The sequence below is a fragment of the Ahaetulla prasina genome, chromosome 2, assembly GCF_028640845.1.
Source record: "Ahaetulla prasina isolate Xishuangbanna chromosome 2, ASM2864084v1, whole genome shotgun sequence".
Classification (NCBI taxonomy): domain Eukaryota; kingdom Metazoa; phylum Chordata; class Lepidosauria; order Squamata; family Colubridae; genus Ahaetulla; species Ahaetulla prasina.
Window position 1 is genome coordinate 29695061 of NC_080540.1, and position 22576 is coordinate 29717636.

General features: G+C 44.2%; 1 protein-coding gene across 1 annotated transcript in view; it reads left to right on the forward strand.

The window, feature by feature from the left end:
* The first annotated feature begins 18226 nt into the window (after positions 1-18226).
* Positions 18227-22576, forward strand: part of LOC131189856 (class I histocompatibility antigen, F10 alpha chain-like) — a 29739-nt gene continuing 25389 nt past the window's right edge. The window contains exon 1 of the mRNA XM_058166405.1: positions 18227-18285. Within this exon, the coding sequence (XP_058022388.1) occupies positions 18234-18285 (52 nt within the window). The 5' untranslated portion in view covers positions 18227-18233. The remainder of the gene's footprint in view (positions 18286-22576) is intronic.

The following is a 22576-nucleotide window of genomic DNA, read 5'->3' on the forward strand; positions in this document are numbered from 1 at the left end:
GAGAGAGAGGGAGGAAGAAAAAGAGTCATAAGATGAATAAGAAACATAAAAGTTCAGGCATGTTAATTCATAAATCAGGCATTTCCTCTGAATCATTGCTTGCTCAGTTTCTCATAACGCAGGGAAATTTATTAGCAAACACTGAAGTGACCTTCCACTGCCGCCTTCTGAATTTTCAAATATTTCTCAGTCTAACCTGCGCTCCAGGTTCTCCTGTTGGCCTCCCATCCCGTCTGATACTCTGCTTAGCTTTTTGAGATGGATCAAGATAATGTACGTGATGCTATGTAGTCAGGTCCTTTTGTAAAAGGGATTGACAAAGAACACAGAACAGCTGATTGTTACATAGAATAATGGGTTCGTCCTTCTAAAATTGCATAACAACTATTTTGACAGGTGATGTGCGACTATTGCAAAGCTAATTTTACTTTAGAATAGAATAACAGGGTTGGAAGGGACCTTGGAGGTCGTCTAGTCCAACCCCCTGCTCGGACAGGAAACCCTATATCACTTCAGATAAATGGTGGTCCAATCTCCTCTTAAAAACTTCTGAGGTTGGAGCATTTACAGCTTTTGGAGGCAAGTTGTTCCACTGATTAATTGTATTCCACTGAATGCTTTTCCTTTCATAATGATTGGAAACAGTGCTGTTAATTTTCAGCTCTTTCTGTGAGGGTTTTGGGGAATGCCAGAAGGGGTTGGGAACTGTATTTCCCCTCTGCAAGGAATAAAGGATCCTCTGTGGGAGGTTCAGAAAATAGGACTGAATATTGGGGGACATCAGCAAACTGGAATCAAGGAACTGGCCTCAGTTTAAAATCCTGGAAGCTTTAAGGTTTTGGGGGAAGGGCAGAAATGGGACTTTGTGGGGTTTTGTGGTTTATATTTATATTTGTTTTTATAAATGTTGCTGTGTTGTCGTGTGCCACCTACGATTGTTATATATAAGACAGACAGACATATAGAGCAGGGGTCTCCAACCTTGGCAACTTTAAGACTTGTGGTCTTCAACTCCCAGAATTCACCGCTCCTGCGCAGTTTGCAAAACACCGCTCCTGCGCAGTTTGCACTGGCTACCTGTGGTCTTTCGGGTGCGCTTCAAGGTGTTGGTTACCACCTTTAAAGCGCTCCATGGCTTAGGGCCCGGGTACTTACGGGACCGCCTGCTGTTACCCTATGCCTCCCACCAACCCGTACGCTCACACAGAGAGGGTCTTCTCAGGGTGCCGTCTGCCAAGCAATGTCGGCTGGCGGCCCCCAGGGGAAGGGCCTTCTCTGTTGGAGCACCTACCCTCTGGAACGAACTTCCCCCTGGTTTGCGTCAACTACCTGACCTTCGGACCTTTCGCCGTGAATTGAAAACATACTTGTTCATCCAAGCGGGACTGGCTTAATTTTTAACTTTTAATTTTTAAATTCTGAAATTTGAATTTTAATAATTTTAAATTGGGGTACTGTGTTTTATTGGGGTCAATTTGATGGTTTTACATTTAAACTTTTAAATTTTTCGGCCATTATATAATATGTTATTTTAATTTGTTGTTTTAATATTGTATATTGTATATTTTTAATTTGGCTGTACACCGCCCTGAGTCGTTCGGGAGAAGGGCGGTATAAAAGTCTAATAAATAAATAAATAAATAAATAAATGAATAAATAAATAAGAGTTGGAAGGGATCTTGGAGCTCCTCTGATCCAAAGCCCTGCTCTAAGCAGGAAACTCTATATCTACTTTTTAAAAAAAGGATAAATGATATGAACCCTTTGAGATTAAAGAATAAAATGCAAATATTCAAGCATAAAAGGCTCAATTCCACCCAGAGTTATTGTCGTGTCCCACTCTTCCGCTGACGGCCGGGTCGGGGAAGTCCGTATCAGGCGTGCCTCTGCAGCTCTGCCAAAGTCCTATCAGAGTTCTCAAGGCAGGCAGGAGACCAGGATGTGACTTCAGCAATCCAAGGTAGACTTTGCCTGACTCGGAGAATGCCAGAAAGCAGATCCTTTATATAGGCCATGGGGTGTGGCTCCATGACTCAGCACTTATCCAGGCCTGCCCCTCCCTTCCTTTTGCTGACGTCGCCTCTCAATTCTCCGGAAGCGAGGATCTCTCCAGCCTCCAGCTGTTGGTAATCTGAGCTCATGACTGGCTTCACATTCTTCAGGCTCACATGCTGTGGGGGAGGGGTTTAGTTGCACCGTTTGCCTGGGCATGGTGCCAAGACTGGGGGCTGAAGGCACGTCAGGCCCTTCATCTTGCTCGGCCTGTCCGGGCATGGTGCCAGGGCTGGGGGCTGGAGGCATGCCAGGACATTCTTCCAAACTATCAGCGTCAGGCAGGAGATAAGAGGGGCCCGGCTGCGGCAGGGGGAGCGAGCGAGACACAACAGTTATGATATATCAGAAAAGCTTATAAAAAACGAAAAAAACGTATTGTTTCATGGTTTTTATAGATGATAGATATAGATATAGATATAGATATAGATATAGATATAGATCAGGGGTGAAATGCTACTGGTTCGCACAGATTTGAGCAAACCAGTAGTAATAAAAGCTACCAGTTCGGGCGAACTGGTAGTAAAAAAAAGCTACCAGTTCATCCGAACCGGTATTTCTGACGATCAGCTAGAAAGCAGGAATCTAAATCACGCGGCAGAGCAGATTCCCCCACCCCCCGCACTGTTCTACTTACTTTCAAAAGGCTCCTTTTTCCACACAAAACACGTGTTTTGTACGCACTGCGCATGCATGTGCAGTGTGCATTTGGCCCACACCACGCATGCACGGGCAGCAAACAGGTGGCAACCCGTGGAGGATTTCACCACTGGATATAAGATAGATGATAGATAGATAGATAATAGATAGATAGATAGATAGATAGATGGATGGATGGATGGATGGATGGATGGATGGATGGATAGATAGATAGATTGATAGATAGATAGATAGATAGATAGATAGATAGATAGATAGATAGATAGAGATAGATAAAATAGATAGATAGATGATAGATAGATAGATAGATAGATAGATAGATAGATAGATAGATAGATAGGATAGATAGGATGGATGGATAGATAGATAGATAGATGGATGGATGGATGGATGGATGGATGGATGGATGGATGGATGGATGGATAGATAGATAGGATAGATGGATGGATGGATGGATGGTAGATAGATAGATAGATAGATAGATAGATAGATAGATAGATAGATAGATAGATAGATAGATAGATAGATAGGATAGATGGATGGATGGATGGATGGATGGATAGATAGATAGATAGATAGATAGATAGATAGATAGATAGATAGATAGATAGGATAGATGGATGGATGGATGGATGGATAGATAGATATAGATAGATAAAATAGATAGATAGATAGATAGATAGATAGATAGATAGATAGATAGATAGATAGATAGATAGATAAATAGGATAGATGGATGGATGGATGGATGGGTGGGTGGGTGGATGGAAATATATAAAAGATGAATAAGAATGGAAAGAGAAACAGAAAAGATCTGGAATCTTAAGCATTTCCTCTAAATCATGCTTACTCAATTTCTGATAACTCAGGGAGTTTTATTAGCAGCATACAGAATTGGGTTTCCTTCTGAGTGTTCAAATACTTCTCAGTTTAGACTGCATTCCGGAATCTCCTGTTGGCCTCCCATCCTGTTTGACACCCCGCTTAGCTTTTTTGCGATGGCTCAAGAGAATGTATGTGCTGCTAGGTAGCCAGGTCCTTTTGTAAAAGGGGATGAAACCCTATTGCCAACGTACTTATTATAACAGCTGCTTGCTGCAAAGAAGAGGGAGGGTTCAGTCTTCCCAAAGTTGCATAACAACTATTTTGACATGTGATTTTTGACTATTGCATGGCTAGTTTTAGTCTGAATGCTTTTCCGTGCTATTTGTTTTACTAAATGTTGCTATGCACCCCTTACGATTATCATGTATAAGGCAGACAGACAGACATATGGAGAGTACAGAGTTGGAAGGGACTTTGGAGGTCTTCTAGTCCAACCCCCTGCTTTAGCACAGGGTTCTCCAATCTTGGCAACTTGAAGACTTGTGGACTTCAACTCCCAGAATACCTCAGCCAGCAAAGCTTGGAGACCTCCTGCTCTAGCAGGAAACCCTCGAAAATTTCAGACAAGTGGCCGTCCAATCTCTTCCAGGAACACCAGCTGGCAGTCAGAGGACGCGACAGTAATTCTTTCATTTCACAATACATAGAGAGATTTAACCATAGTTTCAATTGGGGGAAAATGTGACCATCCCAAGTCCAAAATGCAAAACAGATAACCGACCAGCCTGTCGAGCTGCCGACTTGACGAACCCAATTAAGCAAACGTTGTTGAGCTGATCCAAGCTCTTAATGCAAATATTTATTTGAGTACGGAATTTTGGCAAGCAAAAGAAGCTCTGGGTTTTTTCCAGGCAATTCAGTGTAGTTAAAGTTTAATTAATTAAAGATTAATTAAAATCCCCCCCTTTAGCGTAGGTCACATTGTCCTATTAAGTGTCCAAGTGTTGTTGTGGAAATATTCGGTAAACACCGGCTGAAATGTTCTTGGTTTCCATGAGACCTTTTTTTGTTATTCTTGTTATAGAACAGGGGTCTCCAACCTTGGCAACTTTAAGACTTGTGGACTTAAACTCCCACAAGCTGGCTGAGTAAATTCTGGGAGTTGAAGTCCACAAGTCTTAAAGTTGCCAAGGTTGGAGACCCCTGTTATAGAACACATTCCAATTTCTCCCTCCCTCCCCTCCCAAGCCGCTAAGCCAGTGGTTCTCAACCTTTATAGTGCTGCGACCCCTTTAATACAATTCCCCACGATGTGGCGACCCCAACCATAAAATTATTTTCGTTTTGAATTTATCGTGCCTGAAGCCGTATTGGCTAGTGATCTGAACTGCTTGCGATTGCCTTGAGGACGGAGGCATTAAAGCGGAGACTCCTCCCCTATTAAGTTTATCGCGCCTGAAGCCAGATTAGGCTAGCGATTGATTGCAGCTGGCTTGAGAGGGAGACATCAGAGCAAAGATTTCTCTCTTTTTTAATTCATCGTGCCTGAAGCTGAATTCGGCTAGCGATTTGAAGAGCCTGCAGCTGGCTTGTGGAGTCGACTCGCAGGTATACTTCCCATATTTCCGATGGTCTTAGGCGACTCCTGGCAAATTGTCATTCGACCCCCAAAGGGATCCCGACCCACAGGTTGAGAACCGCTGTGCTAAGCAGTGAAAATGAAAGCAACTTGAATGCTCTTCGATGCTTGTCACAATCCAGAAGAGAACAAAAAACTCCAGCATCTCTCCGCCAGCAATCAGCACCCAGATCAGCATAGATCCGTGATGGCGAACCTATGACACACATGCCCGAAGTGGCACACGAAGCCATGTTGCCTAGCACGCACGGCATTGCCCGTTCCTCTTCCGAGTTTCTAGCACGTATGTCCGTGATAATCAGCTGGTCTTCGTGCGTGTGGCAGTGCCGGAATGGAGCATCTTGTCTTCCGTTTTCCTGCGTGATCATGCGTGCCGGCCAGCCGATCATTGTGCACGCATGGGTGCCAAAAACCTGGAAGTCGAACTGGCCGGTGCGTCTGTGCGCATCGGAAACCAGAAGTTCATTTTCGGGAGCGTGCATGCGACCTGGGCAGCTCCTCTTCCGGGTTGCAACCCAAAGGAGTGCGTGTGCGCCATCATAAGGGCCTCTGGTGGCTCAGACTGGTAAGACAGTCTGTTATTAACAGCAGCTGCTTGCAATTACTGCAGGTTCAAGCCCCACCAGGCCCAAGGTTGACTCAGCCTTCCATCCTTTATAAGGTAGGTAAAATGAGGACCCAGATTGTTGGGGGCAATTAAGTTGACTTTGTATATAATATACAAATGGATGAAGACTATTGCTTGACATAGTGTAAGCCGCCCTGAGTCTTCGGAGAAGGGCGGGATATAAATGCAAATTTAAAAAAAATCTAGTTTGCCATCACTGGCATAGATTAACTTCCAAGGTTAAGAGACCAACCGTCAAGTAAACCAGGGGTCTCCAACCTTGGCAACTTTAAGACTTGTGGACTTCAACTCCCATAATTTGTGGTGGTGGGGTGGGTGGGGGGCTTCCTACGCTGCATTTTCACTTGCACTTCCTTCTCTCAGAAACCTCTGCTGAGAAATGAAACCTGAGCCAGCACAGATGTAATGACATGACTTATTCTGGGAGGCCTCACCTAAAGGTGAAACTCAAACTCCCATCACACTCTTTGAAAGTGACTTCCTGGTGGCCCAGTAATTTTATTCTTTTTTATGGATGGATTGCAGGGGTGAAATGCTCCCGGCTTGTGATTCTGGGAGTTGAAATCCACAAGTCTTAAAGTTGCTAAGGTTGGAGACCCCTGAAGTAAACAATACCCCAAACAAGAAACTGCCAAAGAGCCATCAGTAGAGAGCCCAACCAAAGAATCTCCAAGACCACCCCTCCCGCCCCCCCCCCACACAGACAGGCACCAGAATATAAACTGACAGCAAACAGCACTCCTTACCGGCACTGATGATGTTACCTAGTTGGGTAATGAAACTTCTGCAAGGAAACAAGCCAGCTCAGGGAGCTCCAAGGACCCCTAATTTATTCTTTTTCCTAAATAAATATTTACTTGCTTTAGGAAATATTTCCTAAATCTATTCATTTCTTCATATTTGGATAGCCGCCCATCTCACAGAACGGGGACTCTGGGTGGCATTACGCCACTTAATTAAATCAGTGGCGAAATGTAAAATTTGTTACTACTGGTTCTGTGGGTGTGGCTTGGTGGAGGGGGGGGTTTAATGTGACTGAGTGGGCGTGGCCAACTTTTTTTTTTTTTTACTTTTAAATGCATTTTTTCTACAACCTCTTTGGCCGAAGAGGTTATAGAAAAAATGCTTTTAAAAGCCTCTGTCGATCCCAGCTGAGCCGCGCGATCATCAGGGGCTTTTCTTTTTTTTATTTTTAAAAGCATTTTTTCAGCCGAAGAAAAAATCCTTTTAAAAGTAAAAAAAAAACCTCTGATGATTGCATGGCTCAGCTGGGTTGCTACCGGTTCTCCGAACCACCCACCGCCATCGCTACTGGATCGGGCGATCCGGTACGAGCCGGGAGCATTTCACCCCTGCAATCCATCCATAAAAAAGAATAAAATTACTGGGCCACCAGGAAGTCACTTTCAAAGGGTGTGATGGGAGTTTGAGTTTCGCCTTTAGGTGAGGCCTCCCAGAATGAGTCATGTCATTACACCTATGCTGGCTCAGGTTTCATTTCTCAGCAGAGGTTTCTGAGAGAAGGAAATGCAAGTGAAAATGCAGTGTAGGAAGCCCCCCACCCACCCCACCAGCACAAATTAAAGCAGGGGTCTCCAACCTTGGCAACTTGAAGACATGTGGACTTCAACTCCCAGAATTCCTCAGCCAGCTTTGCTGGCTGAGGGATTCTGGGAGTTGAAGTCCACAAGTCTTCAAGTTGCCAAGGTTGGAGACCCCTGGATTAAAGTATTCTTTATTCTTAATATTAAAAATATCAGGAACTTCCTTCCTTCTGTTGGAAGAAATATCCATCTGGGTTCAGTTCCAAGTGGGGGCAAAGACACTGGAAACATGGAGGCTGCTTGGAAAGATGGTTTAATGGTGGCCAGGATCACATGGCTTGAGATCCTGAACAGAAAAAAAGCCGAGATCCTGTGTGCTCCCTGGTTTTATGCTTTTTCTGAGCTTTGAACTTTCTGGGGCACAGGAAGAATATCCTGATTGGTTGTCAGACTCCCAGGGGGTGGGAGTCTTAGCTAACAATGTAGGTTGTCCCTCAAGCTTGTCTGAGCCTTGCCATGTGGTAAGATTCTGTGGCTAGATGGGTAGGGGCTAATCCTATCTTTGTCATGTAGACAATGGACTGGCTCAGGCCTTAATGGCCCATTGACAAAGGTGGGGAGAATGAGTGAGCTTAGCTGAAGCTTTTAATGGCCCATTGACAAAGGTGGGGGGGAGTCAGGAAGTTGCAGGGAGCTGCTTTGTCTTTAAAACATGTTTTTCCATTTCTCATCCAGGGAAATATATTCTGCCTTTTAAATATTTTCTAAAATATTTCATTCTTCTAGGAGGGGGGTGGGTGCTAAATTCCTACACTTCCTTGCCAGGGCCTCTACATTTTCTGAGAATCCTTATCTACCAAGAAGCTCCATAATCTCACTTATCTACATAAGCTGCTTTCAAGGCCTGTGAATAATAAGAGTGTAAAAAGGCCAACTACTTTTTAAAGAGGACAAAAGGAGACATGGGGTCTGAGCCATAATAAAAGTGTACAGGCATTCCCAGACTTACAACAGTTCATTTAGTGACCGTTCAAAGTTACAATGGCACTGAACAAAATGACTTATGACCAGTAGTGAAATCCAAATTTTTTTACTACCGGTTCTGTCAGCCTGGCTTGGCGCGTGTGGCAGTGGAAGGATACTGCAAAATCTCCATTCCCTCCCCACTCCTGAAGGAAGGATACTGCAAAATCCCCATTCCCTCCCCACTCCTGAGGAAAGGATATTGCAAAATCTCCATTCCCTCTCCACTCCTGAGGGAAGGATACTGCAAAATCCCCATTCCCTCCCCACTCCTGAGGGAAGGATACTGCAAAATCCCCATTCCCTCTCCACTCCTGAGGGAAGGATATTGCAACATCTCCATTCCCACCCTACTCCTGAGGGAAGGATTTTGCAAAATCCCCATTCCCTCCCCACTCCTGAGAGAAGGATACTGCAACATCTCCATTCCCACCCTACTCCTGAGGGAAGGATTTTGCAAAATCCCCATTCCCTCCCCACTCCTGAGGGAAGGATACTGCAAAATCCCCATTCCCTCCTCACTCCTGAGGAAAGGATATTGCAAAATCCCCATTCCCTCCCCACTCCTGAGGGAAGGATACTGCAAAATCCCCATTCCCTCCTCACTCCTGAGGAAAGGATATTGCAACATCTCCATTCCCACCCTACTCCTGAGGGAAGGATTTTGCAAAATCTCCATTCCTACCCCACTCTGGGGCCCGCCAGAGGTGGTATTTGCCGGTTCTCCGAACCACTCAAAATTTCTGCTGCCGGTTCTCCACAACCTGTCAGAACCTGCTATATTTCACCCCTGCTTATGACCCTTTTTCTCAGTTATGACCATTGCAGCATGGTCATGTGATTTACATTTGGATGCTGGACGACCGGTTAATAGTTATGACAGTTACAGTTTTCCGGAGTGACGCGATCATCTTTGGCGACGAGACAAGTCAATGGGGAAGCCAGCATTCACTTAACAACCGGGTGACTCATTTAAGAACTGCCGTGATTCACTTAACAACGGTGGCAAGAAAAGTCATAAAACTCAGTTAAGTGTTTCACTTAGCAACATAAATTCTGAGCTCAATTTTGGTCATAAATCGAGGACTATCTCTAGACGCTCAGATAAAACATTCTACTACTGTAGTGTATGGAATTATACTCCAACAGCTTCAAGGTATGGAGAAAATGAGGCCCCACTGAATTAAGCAGCTCCTGTGGTGGTATTATACTGGAGTTACAAATGAAGGCAAAGTACTGGAGTTCCATATTTTGTTTCGTGCATGACAAATACTGCATTAAGATAGAACTGTTCTGTGCTTGGTGCTGAATGCATGAAAGTAAAAAACAAAAATGTTGAGAGGTAGGAAGGAATTTGCTTTTTTGGTGAACGAACTTAAAAAATGTCAGATTGAGTACAGATGGGACATCCCAATTGGTATAATAGTTTACTCCACATGTGAAAGCAAAATGTTGGAGATGTGATTGTGAGGATGCTACTTATTATCATATATGGTGGACTTGCAAAAAAGTTAAAGCTTTTTGGATTAAAATATGGTGGATTATGCAGAACATTTTGAAAAAGATCAAGTTTGTTCCACAGTTTTTTTTATTAGGAATAATTCCAGATTGTACTGTTATAGAGACAAAACTGATTTTGAATTTAATAACTGCTGCAAGACTATTGATTGCACAATATTGGAAGAAAGAAGACTTACCTACAATTGGAGAATGGATTAGTAAAGTATCAAATTTAGCAGAAATGGCAAAAATTTCTGCCTGCTTGAAAGACTATACACAAGAAAAATATATTTTGGAATGGAGAAAGTGGATCGATTATATTCAAAATAAGTATCAGATTAAAAAATACCAATTAGTTTTTGAGTGAAGGTAGGAATTGCTATGTATTAGAGTTTAAGAAAGAAGGGAATTGATAGTGTGATGGTGTGAAATGGAATATGTTTTATGTTATATTTTAGATTATGTTTGTTAGTTACAATACCCTGTATTCTGTTCTGGGAAGTCTCGGGGGGGGGGAAATGGGGGGGGGAGGGGAAGACTATAAATTGATTGGTTGCCATTGTACAGGAATAATGGTAGAATTAAACAAGTTGGAATGGTGTAAAGTCGGGACTGCTCGGTAACCACTCCGGAAGGGAAAGGGTAAGGAAAGAGGAGTAAAGAAGGAAGAAAGTAGGTAGGCAGGTAGGTAGGTAGGTAGGAAAGAAGGGAGGGAGAAGAAAGGATAGAAGGAGGAGAAGGATAAGGAGGGGAAGATAGAGGGTTAGAAAGGATGGAAGTGAGAAGTGGGAAAGAGGAGGGGAAGTAGGAAAGCGAGGAGAAGGATGGTGGGGAAAGTAGAAGAAGGATGAGAAGGGTAGAAAGGATTAAGGAAGGGAGTGGCGGCCGAGCAGGCCTGACTGAGCATAATCTGAGTATAGGATTGATTGTTGGATAAGTGATTGTATTGTACACTGGTTAAATTGTGGGAATTATTATGGAAAATACAAAATTTTGTCCTGAGGGGGAAAAAAAAAAGCAAATTGTATTGCCAATTCATAACTAGAAGTGCTGGAGGGATTTGGGGCTCTGGAGGGGGAGTCCCAGCACTCCTCCTATGTGTACAGAAAAGGAATTAGAAATGACTCAAGCTCTGCCCCACCAGCAATATTCAGCACCCAGATCGGTATAGATGAACTCTAAGATTAACATCATACCAACGATGAAGAAATAAACAGCACTCCTTCCTAGAACTGATGATGTTATCTAATTTGGGTAATGAGACGTCCGCAAGAAAATAAGCAAGCTCAGAGTCTCCGGGAAATTCTCCGCCATCCAGGTTATGATTATCTCAAAGGTGCTTTTTCAAGAAGCAGTTTGTCAAAAAGTCCTGGTTTGTCTTTGAAGACGTTTGGCTTCTCATCTCATCCAAGAAGCTTCTCGTCTCGTTGCAAGAAGCATTTAATTAGGATTAATTCTGTAGGAGCTTTCTGGAGGCTTTCAAGAAGAGTTTGGACTGCCATTTGTCAGAAATGATGTAGGGTCTCCTGCTTGGGCGGGGGTCGGGGTTGGACTAGATGACCTACAAGATCCCTTCCGACTCTGTTAATCTGTTAGGAGCTGCAAACTTCACCTCCAGTTCGGTTGCCTCAGAAGCAGAAATAGCGCCCTCTGGTGTCTAGAGAGAGGCGTTTCTTCTCATTTCACTTTCCGTTTCTTGGAAATCATGCTGTTTCCTGTAACTGGTGGCGCCACAAATAACTCGTTGGCGTTCTCCCAAACTTCCTTTTATGTATCTGGTGACAGCTAGGAAAATTTATGCTTTATCAACAACGCTGAAGGGATCAGGGGATCAGAACCTGACTTCCTCCAGATTCTCCGTGAGTCTGCAGAGAGAGAAATCAATAATCGCTTCCTCCCTATATTTGTTTATTGTAGCATTGCAGTTTTTCCTCTGGTGGAAATAAAAGATAAAAAGATAAAAGGCCTGTATTAGTGTCAAATGAGAGGATGGGGGTGAGGGTGGGAGAGAATCGGTGTATCTGAAGGCGTGTACATGTGCAAACACCTGGGAAAGAAAGCAGGGGTGAAATGCTCCTGGTTCGGACCGGATCGCCCAATCCTGTAGCAATGGCGGCGGGTGGTTTGGAGAACCGGTAGCAAAAATCCCTCCCCCACCCAATGCCCAGCTGAGCCAGAGATCATCAGAGATCATCGGCTGAAAAATGCTTTTTTTGTTTTGTTTACATTTATATCCCGCCCTTCTCCGAAGACTCAGGGCGGCTTACAGTGTGTAAGGCAATAGTCTCATTCTATTTGTATATTTACAAAGTCAACTTATTGCCCCCCCAACAATCTGGGTCCTCATTTTACCTACCTTATAAAGGATGGAAGGCTGAGTCAACCTTGGACCTGGTGGGACTAGAACCTGCAGTAATTGCAGGCAGCTGTGTTTTAATAACAGGCTTCTTACAGCCTGAGCCACACCGCTTCTGATGATGGGGCGGTTCAGCTGGGTGCTAGCCAAAAAACAGGGGGCGGGAGTCTGAGGAAAAACAGACACACACACACCCGTTTTTTTGGTTTGGCTAGCAGGACACACACACACACCCCTTTTGGTTTGGCTAACATAACATAACATAACATAACAACAGAGTTGGAAGGGACCTTGGAGGCCTTCTAGTCCAACCCCCTGCCCAGGCAGGAAATCCTACACCATCTCAGTCAGATGGTTATCCAACATTTTCTTAAAAATTTCCAGTGTTGGAGCATTCACAACTTCTGCAGGCAAGTCGTTCCACTTATTAATTGTTCTAACTGTCAGGAAATTTCTCCTTAGTTCTAAGTTGCTTCTCTCCTTGATTAGTTTCCACCCATTGCTTCTTGTCCTGCCTTTAGGTACTTTGGAGAACAGCCAGACTCCCTCTTCTTTGTGGCAACCCCTGAGATATTGGAACACAGCTATCATGTCTCCCCTAGTCCTTCTTTTTATTAAACTAGACATACTAGTTTAATACATACTAGTTTAAACTATGTCTAGTTTAAACTAGACATAGCAGGCTTCAGGTAGGCTGGGAGGAAAAACTGGGTGTGGGGGGGGGTTCATTTTTGTGAGAAAGAGAGAGAGACAGAGAGAGAGGCAGGGGAAGGAAGGAAGGGAGGGAGGGAGGAGAGGAAAGAGGGAGTACAAACTTGGCACTAGATGCAACTTTTTTTTTTTATTTGCATTTATATCCCGCCCTTCTCCGAAGACTCAGGGCGGCTTACACTATGTCAAGCAATAGTCTTCATCCTATTTGTATATTTATATACAAAGTCAACTTATTGCCCCCCCAACAATCTGGGTCCTCATTTTACCTACCTTATAAAGGATGGAAGGCTGAGTCAACCTTGGGCCTGGTGGGGCTTGAACCTGCAGTAATTGTAATTGCAGGCAGCTGCTGTTAATAACAGACTGCATTAGCCTGTTGAGCCACAAGAGGATAATCGGAGGATAATCCAGGACTGGAAGAAACCTGGAGGTTATCTAGTCCAACCCTGCTCCAGCAGGACATTGTTAGTGAGTTTCTGTCTTTTGATCCCCAGTCACATGGTTACATAGCCACGCCCACCTAGTCACATGCCCCACGCCCACCAAGCCACGCCCACATAACCGGTAGTAAAAAAAATTGAAACCCACCACTGGGGCAGTCCCTAAAATAGAAAAGCCGGCACTCTCGGAGCACAGCAGGCAGTCAACCAGGTTAGGGTTCCCAGCAGGGATGAAAAGAGCAGGAAATAGGCAACGAGTAATGGGGTTTCGCATGGCCCTAGTCCACACTGAGCACCAGCCCCGTTTTCCACCTCCCTCATTGCAATCTGAGCCAGGATTTCTGAAACTAGCTTAAGAAACAGCTTGGAACAGCAGGGGAGATCAATCTGCGCTGGTCTCTTTAGAGATTTTGCATTTGCCCATCTGGTCAGAATTGTTTGCAAGCGAATGATGGGCTGTCTGCTAAAATAAAGCCAGGTTATGATACACACTTGAAAATAAATCAGGAAGCCTGTTATTGGGGAGTGTGTCTGGCAAGAATAAAGAATGCTTATCTACAGGAAATATGCATGTGTAAATCTTGTAACAATTCTGGGTAGTCAGAAAAACTGATAAAAGTAACAACAGTTAGACAAGTTGCAGGCCTCATCAAAAATTAAGAATACAGATGCCCTGCAGCCAATTAAATGTGTATTAGAGAACTCCTGGGGTATTCATTAGCCAAGGCTTAGGAATAGGGACGGCTAGAGACCAATAGAACAAACTGTAGAATTATTACTAAAACGTTGATTAGATGATATCTCTTATTATCTCGCCTTGTCCCCCCTTCTCTTTCAGTGAAATGATCACACGGTTCAGCTATAAAGGTTTCTTAATCCTTCGTTCTTGGCATTTTGGCCAGGAGCCCTTTTCCTTGGAGTGCTCCAATAAAAAGCCATCGGAATATTTGCACCTCGTGTCTGGCGTCCATCATTGGCTTCGGCACCAGGCTCAGACCCGAACTGGGGGCAACACTTAGCCCTCGTAGGTCTTTACCACCCAGGTGCTTCTCCCACAAACCCAGACTCCCCTGCCAACGGCAGCTTCAGATCCCTGGGCAGTTTCCACAAGAACCTGAACTGACAGTTGAAGTCTATTTCAGCCAATAGAATAATAAGTCTGTTTGTTACATCAGTGGCTGCTAGGCAGACCTAAAGTTGCCTCCAGGCAGCAATTTTAAGGACAATGTTGGCACACAGCACTTTGGGGAATGAAAGACTCTCTGAGTCTTTCCCTATTTTTTCTACTTGCATTTTAAGCTTGTTAAAGAGAGATCCAAGCTAGAAGTAAGGAGAAATTTTTTGTGAGTGAGAAGAATTAATCAATGGGATAGTTTGACTCCTGGACTTGTGGATGCTCCATCAAGATCATGTGAAGTGTTAATGCCACTTTATAATGCCTTGGTAAGGCCATGTGTGGAATCCTACATTCAGTTTTGGTCACCACGATGTAAAAAAGATGTGGAGACTCTAGAAAGAGTGCAGAGAAGAGCAACAAAGATGATTAGGGGACTGGAGGCTAAAACATATGAAGAACAGTTGCAGGAACTGGGTATATCTAGTTTAATGAAAAGAAGGACTAGTGGAGACATGATAGCAGTGTTCCAATATCTCAGGGGTTGCCACAAAGATAAGATATTGATAATTTTGGTGAGCCTGTCTGTCACACCATTCTTCAGTCTTTGCACCTGGAAGAGAATACACATCCCTACAAATGGTTGTCTGTTCCTTTAAAGTAGTGATTTGGGGAAATCTGAATATTTCTTCTCATTGGTACATGTGGCAAAGACTTTTCTTCAGGCATCTGCATGTTTTTTTTCCAGCGGGGTGAATATCAGGGGTGAAATTCAGCAGGTTCTGACAGTTTTGGAGAACTGGTAGCGGAAATTTTGAACAGTTCGGAGAACCGGCAAATACCACCTCTGGCTGGCCCCAGAGTGGGGAGGGAATGGAGATTTTGCAGTATCATTCCTCTGGAGTGGGGTGGGAATGGAGATTTTGCAGTATTATTCCTCGAGTGGGGTGGGAATGGAAATTTTGCAGTATCATTCCTCTGGAGTGGGGAGGGAATGGGGATTTTGCAGCATCCTTCCCCTGGAGTGGGGAGGGAATGGGGATTTTGCAGTATCCTTCCCCTGGAGTGAGGAAGGAATGGAGATTTTGCAGCATCCTTCCCCTGGAGTGGGATGGGAATGGGGATTTTGCAGCATCTTTCTCCCAGGAGTGTAGAGGGAATGGGGATTTTGCAGTATCCTTCCCCCAGGAGTGGGGAGGGAATGGGGATTTTGCAGCATCTTTCTCCCAGGAGTGTAGAGGGAATGGGGATTTTGCAGTATCCTTCCCCCAGGAGTGGGGAGGGAATGGGGATTTTGCAGTATCCTTCCCCTGCCATGCCCGCCAAGCCACACCCACAGAACCAGTAGTAAAAAATTTTTTGAATTCCAGCAGTGCCTGGATCCCAGCCAGGACTTTCAGGTACCCACTGCAGAACTTCCTCCATGTAGACTGTGCATTCGGTCCAGGGGTTCAAACATGCAACTCCATCCAGCAAACGGACTATTCATCCAGCCAGTGAACAGTTGAAAAGGAAGCCACACAACAACCGATGCACGGAGTCTCTGGCACATTTTGAACACCAGCTGTGGTGGGCGGGGATCTGTTCCCACGGCGGTTGAGGTTGGGCAGAGTTGGGAGTTTAAGCTAGCATTTAAGTTTTTGAAAAACAATTATTTAAAATTTAATTTGACGTTTTTTTAAAAAATGGTTTTTATTGCAAAACAAACCCAACAAAGAACTTTGGAGCTTTGATATAATGAATGTCTTTAATCTAAAACAGGAGTCTCCAACCTTGGCAACTTGAAGACTTGTGGACTTCAACTCCCAGAATTCCTCAGCCACTTGTGGACTTCAACTCCCAGAATTCCTCAGCCACTTGTGGACTTCAACTCCCAGAATTCCTCAGCCACTTGTGGACTTCAACTCCCAGAATTCCTCAGCCACTTGTGGACTTCAACTCCCAGAATTCCTCAGCCACTTGTGGACTTCAACTCCCAGAATTCCTCAGCCACTTGTGGACTTCAACTCCCAGAATTCCTCAGCCAGCTGGCTGAGGAATTCTGGGAGTTCAAGTCCACAAGTCTTAAAGTTGCCACGGGTGGAGACCCCTGATCTAGAATAGAGTCCTTGACTTACAGCAGTTCCTTTAGTGACTGTTCGAAGTTACAACAACACTGAAAAAAATGACTTATGGCCTTTGCGGCATCCCCATGATCAGGTGATCAAAATTCAGACGCTTGGCAACTGGTTCTTATTTACGACGGTTGCCGTGTCTTGGTGTCATGTGACCTTCTGAGAAGCCAAGTCAATGGGAAGCCAGATTCACTTTACAACCAAGTTACCAACTTATCCATTGCAGTGATTCCCACCCCACTCCAGGGGGAGGATGCTGTAAAATCCCCATTCCCACCCCACTCCAGGGGGAGGATGCTGTAAAATCCCCATTCCCACCCCACTCCAGGGGAAGGATACTGCAAAATCCCCATTCCCACCCCACTCCAGGGGGAGGATACTGCAAAATCCCCATTCCCACTCCACTCCAGGGGGAGGATACTGCAAAATCTCCATTCCCACCCCACTCCAGGGGAAGGATACTGCAAAATCCCCATTCCCACCCCACTCCAGGGGAAGGATACTGCAAAATCTCCATTTCCTCCCCACTCCAGGGGAAGGTTAGTGCAAAATTCCCATTTCCATCCCACTTCAGGGGAAGAATACTGTAAAATCTCCATTCCCACCCCACTCCAGGGGAAGGATACTACAAAATCCCCATTCCCACCCCACTCCAGGGGAAGAATACTGTAAAATCTCCATTCCCACCCCACTCCAGGGGAAGGATACTACAAAATCCCCATTCCCACCCCACTCCAGGGGAAGGATACTGTAAAATCTCCATTTCCATTCCACTTCAGGGAAGGATACTGTAAAATCTCCATTCCCGCCCCACTCCAGTGGAAGGTTAGTGCAAAATCCCCATTCCCACTCCACTCCAGGGGAAGGATACTGTAAAATCCCCATTTCCATTCCACTTCGGGGAAGGATACTGTAAAATCTCCATTCCCGCCCCACTCCAGTGGAAGGTTAGTGCAAAATCCCCATTCCCACTCCACTCCAGGGGAAGGATACTGTAAAATCCCCATTCCCACCCCACTCCAGGGGAAGGGTACTGCAAAATCCCCATTCCTGCCCGATGACCTGGGAGAATAGATGGAGGCGGGGCCAGTCAGAATTTTTACTACTGGTTCTCCAAACTACTCAAAATTTCCGCTACCGGTTCTCCAGAACTGGTCAGAACCGGCTGAAACCCCCCTCTGCCTCCCCCTCCCCCATTCCCTCCTTTGCAAGCCTTGCCGGTTTTTCTCACCCTAGTCCAGGGGTCTGGCAACTTGGCTTTTTTAAGACTTGTGGACTTCAACTCCCAGAGTTCCTCAGCCAGCAAAGCTGGCTGAGGATCTCTGGGAGTTGAAGTCCACAAGTCTTAAAAGAGCCAAGTTGCCAGACCCCTGGACTAGTCGCTTTCGTTTTTATTTATTTTATTTTATTTATTTGTCACAACAGTATATATAAGCATAAGCATTGAAATAACTATTCGATATATAAGCATATATATAACTTTGTTCTTCTGTGTTAGGAAATTGGACTTCGCCCGGGGCGGAGCAACTTCGGTTTAAAAAACGTTGCGGACTTTCCCCCCATCCCCAACCTCGCCTCTTTCAATCTCTCCGAGCAGGAGGAGGAATGCGTGCTTGGGATCGCTATGGGGCTTTGGCGGGCGTTGCTGGCGTTGCTCCTGGTGGGGGGCTCCTCCGGTAAGGAGTTTTCTGGGGGATGCGCGGGGTGGTTGGAGACCCCTTGATTTGGCTGGCCGGGATTTATTCGGGGAATCTCCTCCTCCCTCCCCCTTCCCCGTTATTGAGCGATCGGGTGAATGCAGGCGAAGATCCCGCAGGGAATCCTCTCCTTGGGTCGCCTTCCTAAAGGAGAAGCGTTCACGTTTGCCGTCCTCGGATGCGAGCCAGCTGCTCTTATGGATCCCATTCTTTTTTAATTTTTTTTATTTTGTCACAACAGTATACGCAAACATTGACATAAAACAACACACATATATATAAGCAAAAGTATATATATAAACATATATATAAGCAAACGTATGCAACAACTATATTAATTTGATATAATGAAAGGGAACAATAGGACAGGAATGGTAGGCACTTTTGTGCTGTTATGCACGCCCCTTATAGTTCTTTCTTATAGTTCATTCTTCCCCCCCAGCGCTGGATTCTGGAATAAAATCATTTTATTTGCCTCCTACGATGTTTTTTTTTTAAATTTAATTTTGTCACAACAGTATATACAATCATCAACATAAACAATAATCCATCATGAGAGAAAAAGTATATACAAGTAAAAGTATAAGTAAAAGTATGCATATAATATTATAATGAAGGGAACAATAGGACAGGAACGGTAGGCACTTTTGTGCTCTTATGCATGCCCCTTATAGTCCTCTTAGGAATGGGTGAGGTCAATAGTGGACAGTTTTTGGTTGAAGATTTTGGGGTTTTGAGTAGAGACTATAGAGTCAGGTAGTGAGTTCCAAGCATTAACAACTCTGTTGCAGAAGTCATATTTTCTGCAATCAAGTTTGAAGCGGTTGACATTAAGTTTGAATCAATTGTTTGCTCTTGTATTTTTGCGATTGAAGCTGAAGTAGTCTTTTACAGGAAGGATATTACAATAGATGATTTTGTGTGTTAAACACAGATCATGTCGAAGGCAGCGGAGTTCTAAGTTTTCTAAACCCAGGATTTCAAGTCTGGTGGTATAAGGTATTTTGTTGTTTTCAGAGGAGCGAAGAACTCTTCTAGTAAAATATTTCTGGACGCGTTCGATAATATTAATGTCAGAGATGTGGTATGGGTTCCAGACGGATGAGCCGTATTCAAGAATAGGTTTGGCAAATGTTTTGTATGCTCTGGTTAGTAGTGTAGAGTTTTTGGAAAAGAAGCTACGTAAAATTAAGTTTACAACTCTTAGAGCTTTTTTTGCTATGTAGTTGCAGTGGGCTTTGGCATTTAGGTCATTTGATATGAAAACTCCAAGGTCTTTGACAGGGTGGGGGTCGTCAGTAAGGTAATGTCCATCAAGCTTGTACTTGATGTTAGGGTTCTTTTTACCAATATGTAAGACTGAGCATTTGCTGGTCGCCCATTCCGGATCTGCCTGGCTCCCAATCGGGCACCGCCTGTTACAATAATAAACAGATCCAGGACAAAGTTTGAACAGCTGATCTTGTGGCATTTTATACTTAACTAGGCAGGACTCTGGGGGAAAGGGAGCAAGGGGGGAGGGGAAAACGGTGTCATTAATCTCCCCTTGGCTTCCAGTGATTTCCTAGGAGAAGGGGTCTTCAAACTTGGCATCTTTAAGACTCGGGGACTTCAACTCCCAGAATTCTTCAGCCAGCATGGGAATCCTGGGACCTGAAGTCCCCAAGTCTTAAAACTGCCAAGTTTGGGGACTCCTGTCCTAGGGGCACTTCTCTCTAGTTTTCCATTATTTTCTTCTGAGAGTATTTTTGGTTTCTTCAGCTTCTGAGAGAGCCAGGGTGATCTAGTGCAGGGATCTCCAAATGTAGCAAACTTTTAAAACTTGGGGACTTCAACTCAACCATGCTGGCTGAGGAATTCTGGGAGTTGAAGTCCTTGACTCTTAAATGCTGGCTGAGGAATTCTGGGGATCAGAGTCCCCGAGTCTTAAAAGTTGCCAAGTTAGGAGACAGACCCCTGTGGTTAAGGCACCAGGCTAGAAACAGGCCTTTGGATGGCAAACTCTTCTTTCTCAATCCTAGGAAGAATAGAATAGAATAGAATAGAATAGAATAGAATAGAATAGAATAGAATAGAATAGAATAGAATAGAATTTTATTGGCCAAGTGTGATTGGACACACAAGGAATTTGTCTTGGTGCATATGCTCTCAGTGTACATAAAAGAAAAGATACGTTCATCAAGGTAGAGGCAAGGGCAAGCCACTTCTTAAAATGTAACCTAACTCAGCTTTTGATTCCCTGCAGAGCTGAATGAGTTGAATGATAGTCATAGGGTACAAATAAGCAATCAAGTCATACTAGGAAACAATATAAATCGTAAGGATACAAGCAACAAAGTTACAGTCATACGGTCATAAATGGGAGGAGATGGCTGATGGGAACAATAAGAATATTAATAGTAATGCAGACTTAGTGAATAGTTTGACAGTGTTGAGGGAATTATTTTGTAGGAAGTTAGCACCCACCCCCCTCCTAGAAGAATGAAATATTTTAGAAAATATTTAAAAGGCAGAATATATTTCCCTGGATGAGAAATGGAGAAACATGTTTTAAAGACAAAGCAGCTTCCTGACTCCCCCCACCTTTGTCAATGGGTCAGAGACAGAAACTCACTCTCCCCACCTTTGTCAATGGGACCATCATCTGCAACACAATAAGACCCATCTAGCAACAAAACTCACCACTTGACACCTGGGAAGATTACATCAGCCAGCAAGACTAGCTAAGACCCCCCACCCACTGGGGGTCTGACAACCAATCAGGATACTTTTCTTGTGCCCCAGGAAATTCAAAGCTCAGAGAAAGCATAAAGCCAGGGAGCGCACAGGATCTCATCCCTTTTCTGTTCAGGAACTCAAGCCATGTGATCCTGATCACCATTAAACCATCTTTCCAAGCAGCCTCCATGTTTCCAGTGTCTTTATCCCCACTTGGAACTGAACTCAGATGGATATTTCTTTCAACAATTTGTTTAGCAGAGTGATGGCCTTCGGGAAAAAACTGTTCTTGTGTCTAGTTGTTCCGGTGTGCAGTGCTCTGTAGCATCGCTTTGAGTGTAGGAGTTGGAACAGTTTATGTCCAGGATGTGAGGGATCTCTAAATATTTTCACAGCCCTCTTTTTGACTCGTGCAGTGTACAGGTCCTCAATGGAAGGCAGGTTGGTAGCAATTCTTTTTTCTGCAATTCTAATGATCCTCTGAAGTCTGTGTCTGTCTTGTTGGGTTGCAGAACCAAACCAGACAGTTATAGAGGTGCAAATGACAGACTCAATAATTCCTCTGCAGAACTGTGTTGGAAGAAATATCCATCTGGGTTCAGTTCCAAGTGGGGACAAAGACACTGGAAACATGGAGACTGCTTGGAAAGATGGTTTAATGGTGGCCAGGATCACATGGCTTGAGATCCTGAACAGAAAAGGGCTGAGATCCTGTGTGCTCCCTGGTTTTATGCTTTTTCTGAGCTTTGAACTTTCTGGGGCACAGGAAGAGTACCCCGATTGGCTGTCAAGACTCCCAGGGGGTGGAAGTCTTAGCTAATGTTGTAGGTTGTCTCTCAAGCTTGCTTGAGCCTTGCCATGTGGTAAGATTCTGTTGCTAGATGGGTAGGGGCTAATCCTATCTTTGTCATGTAGACAATGGACTGGCTCAAGTCTTAATGGCCCATTGACAAAGGTGGGGAGAATGAGTGAGCTTAGCTGAGGCTTTTAATGGCCCATTGACAAAGGTGGGGGGGGGAGTCAGGAAGCTGCTGTCTTTAAAACATGTTTCTCCATTTCTCATCCAGGGAAATATATTTTGCTTTTTTAAATATTTTCTAAATATTTCATTCTTCTAGGAGGGGGGTGGGTGCTAAATTCCTACAATCCCTACTTTTTTTTTTTCAAAACATGCGAGTTTTGAAACATGCTCTTGGCAAAAAATTAAAATTGATCAAATCAATGGGTGCTTTTAATTTTTCTGATGCAAAGGAAGCCATTGATAGAGACAACAGAAAAAAATTCCTTCAGTGGCTCCCAAAAGCTTTCAACCATGAAGGTCTAGCAGCCAGGGAAAAGGTTCTGGTAAGAATTTTACAGTATCCAATTTTCTATGCCAATTAATTTCAGCTGTTAGATATCACTTTCTGTGAGCTTCCAGTCAGGTCAAGCAAGCACACATCCCAAAATTTTCACAGCCATGGTTTTCCTTTAAATTACAGGCTGCCCATTTCCAAGGGTTGGTTACTGAACCTGCCCTAGCTCTTACTTTAGTGCATCCAAGATTTATTTT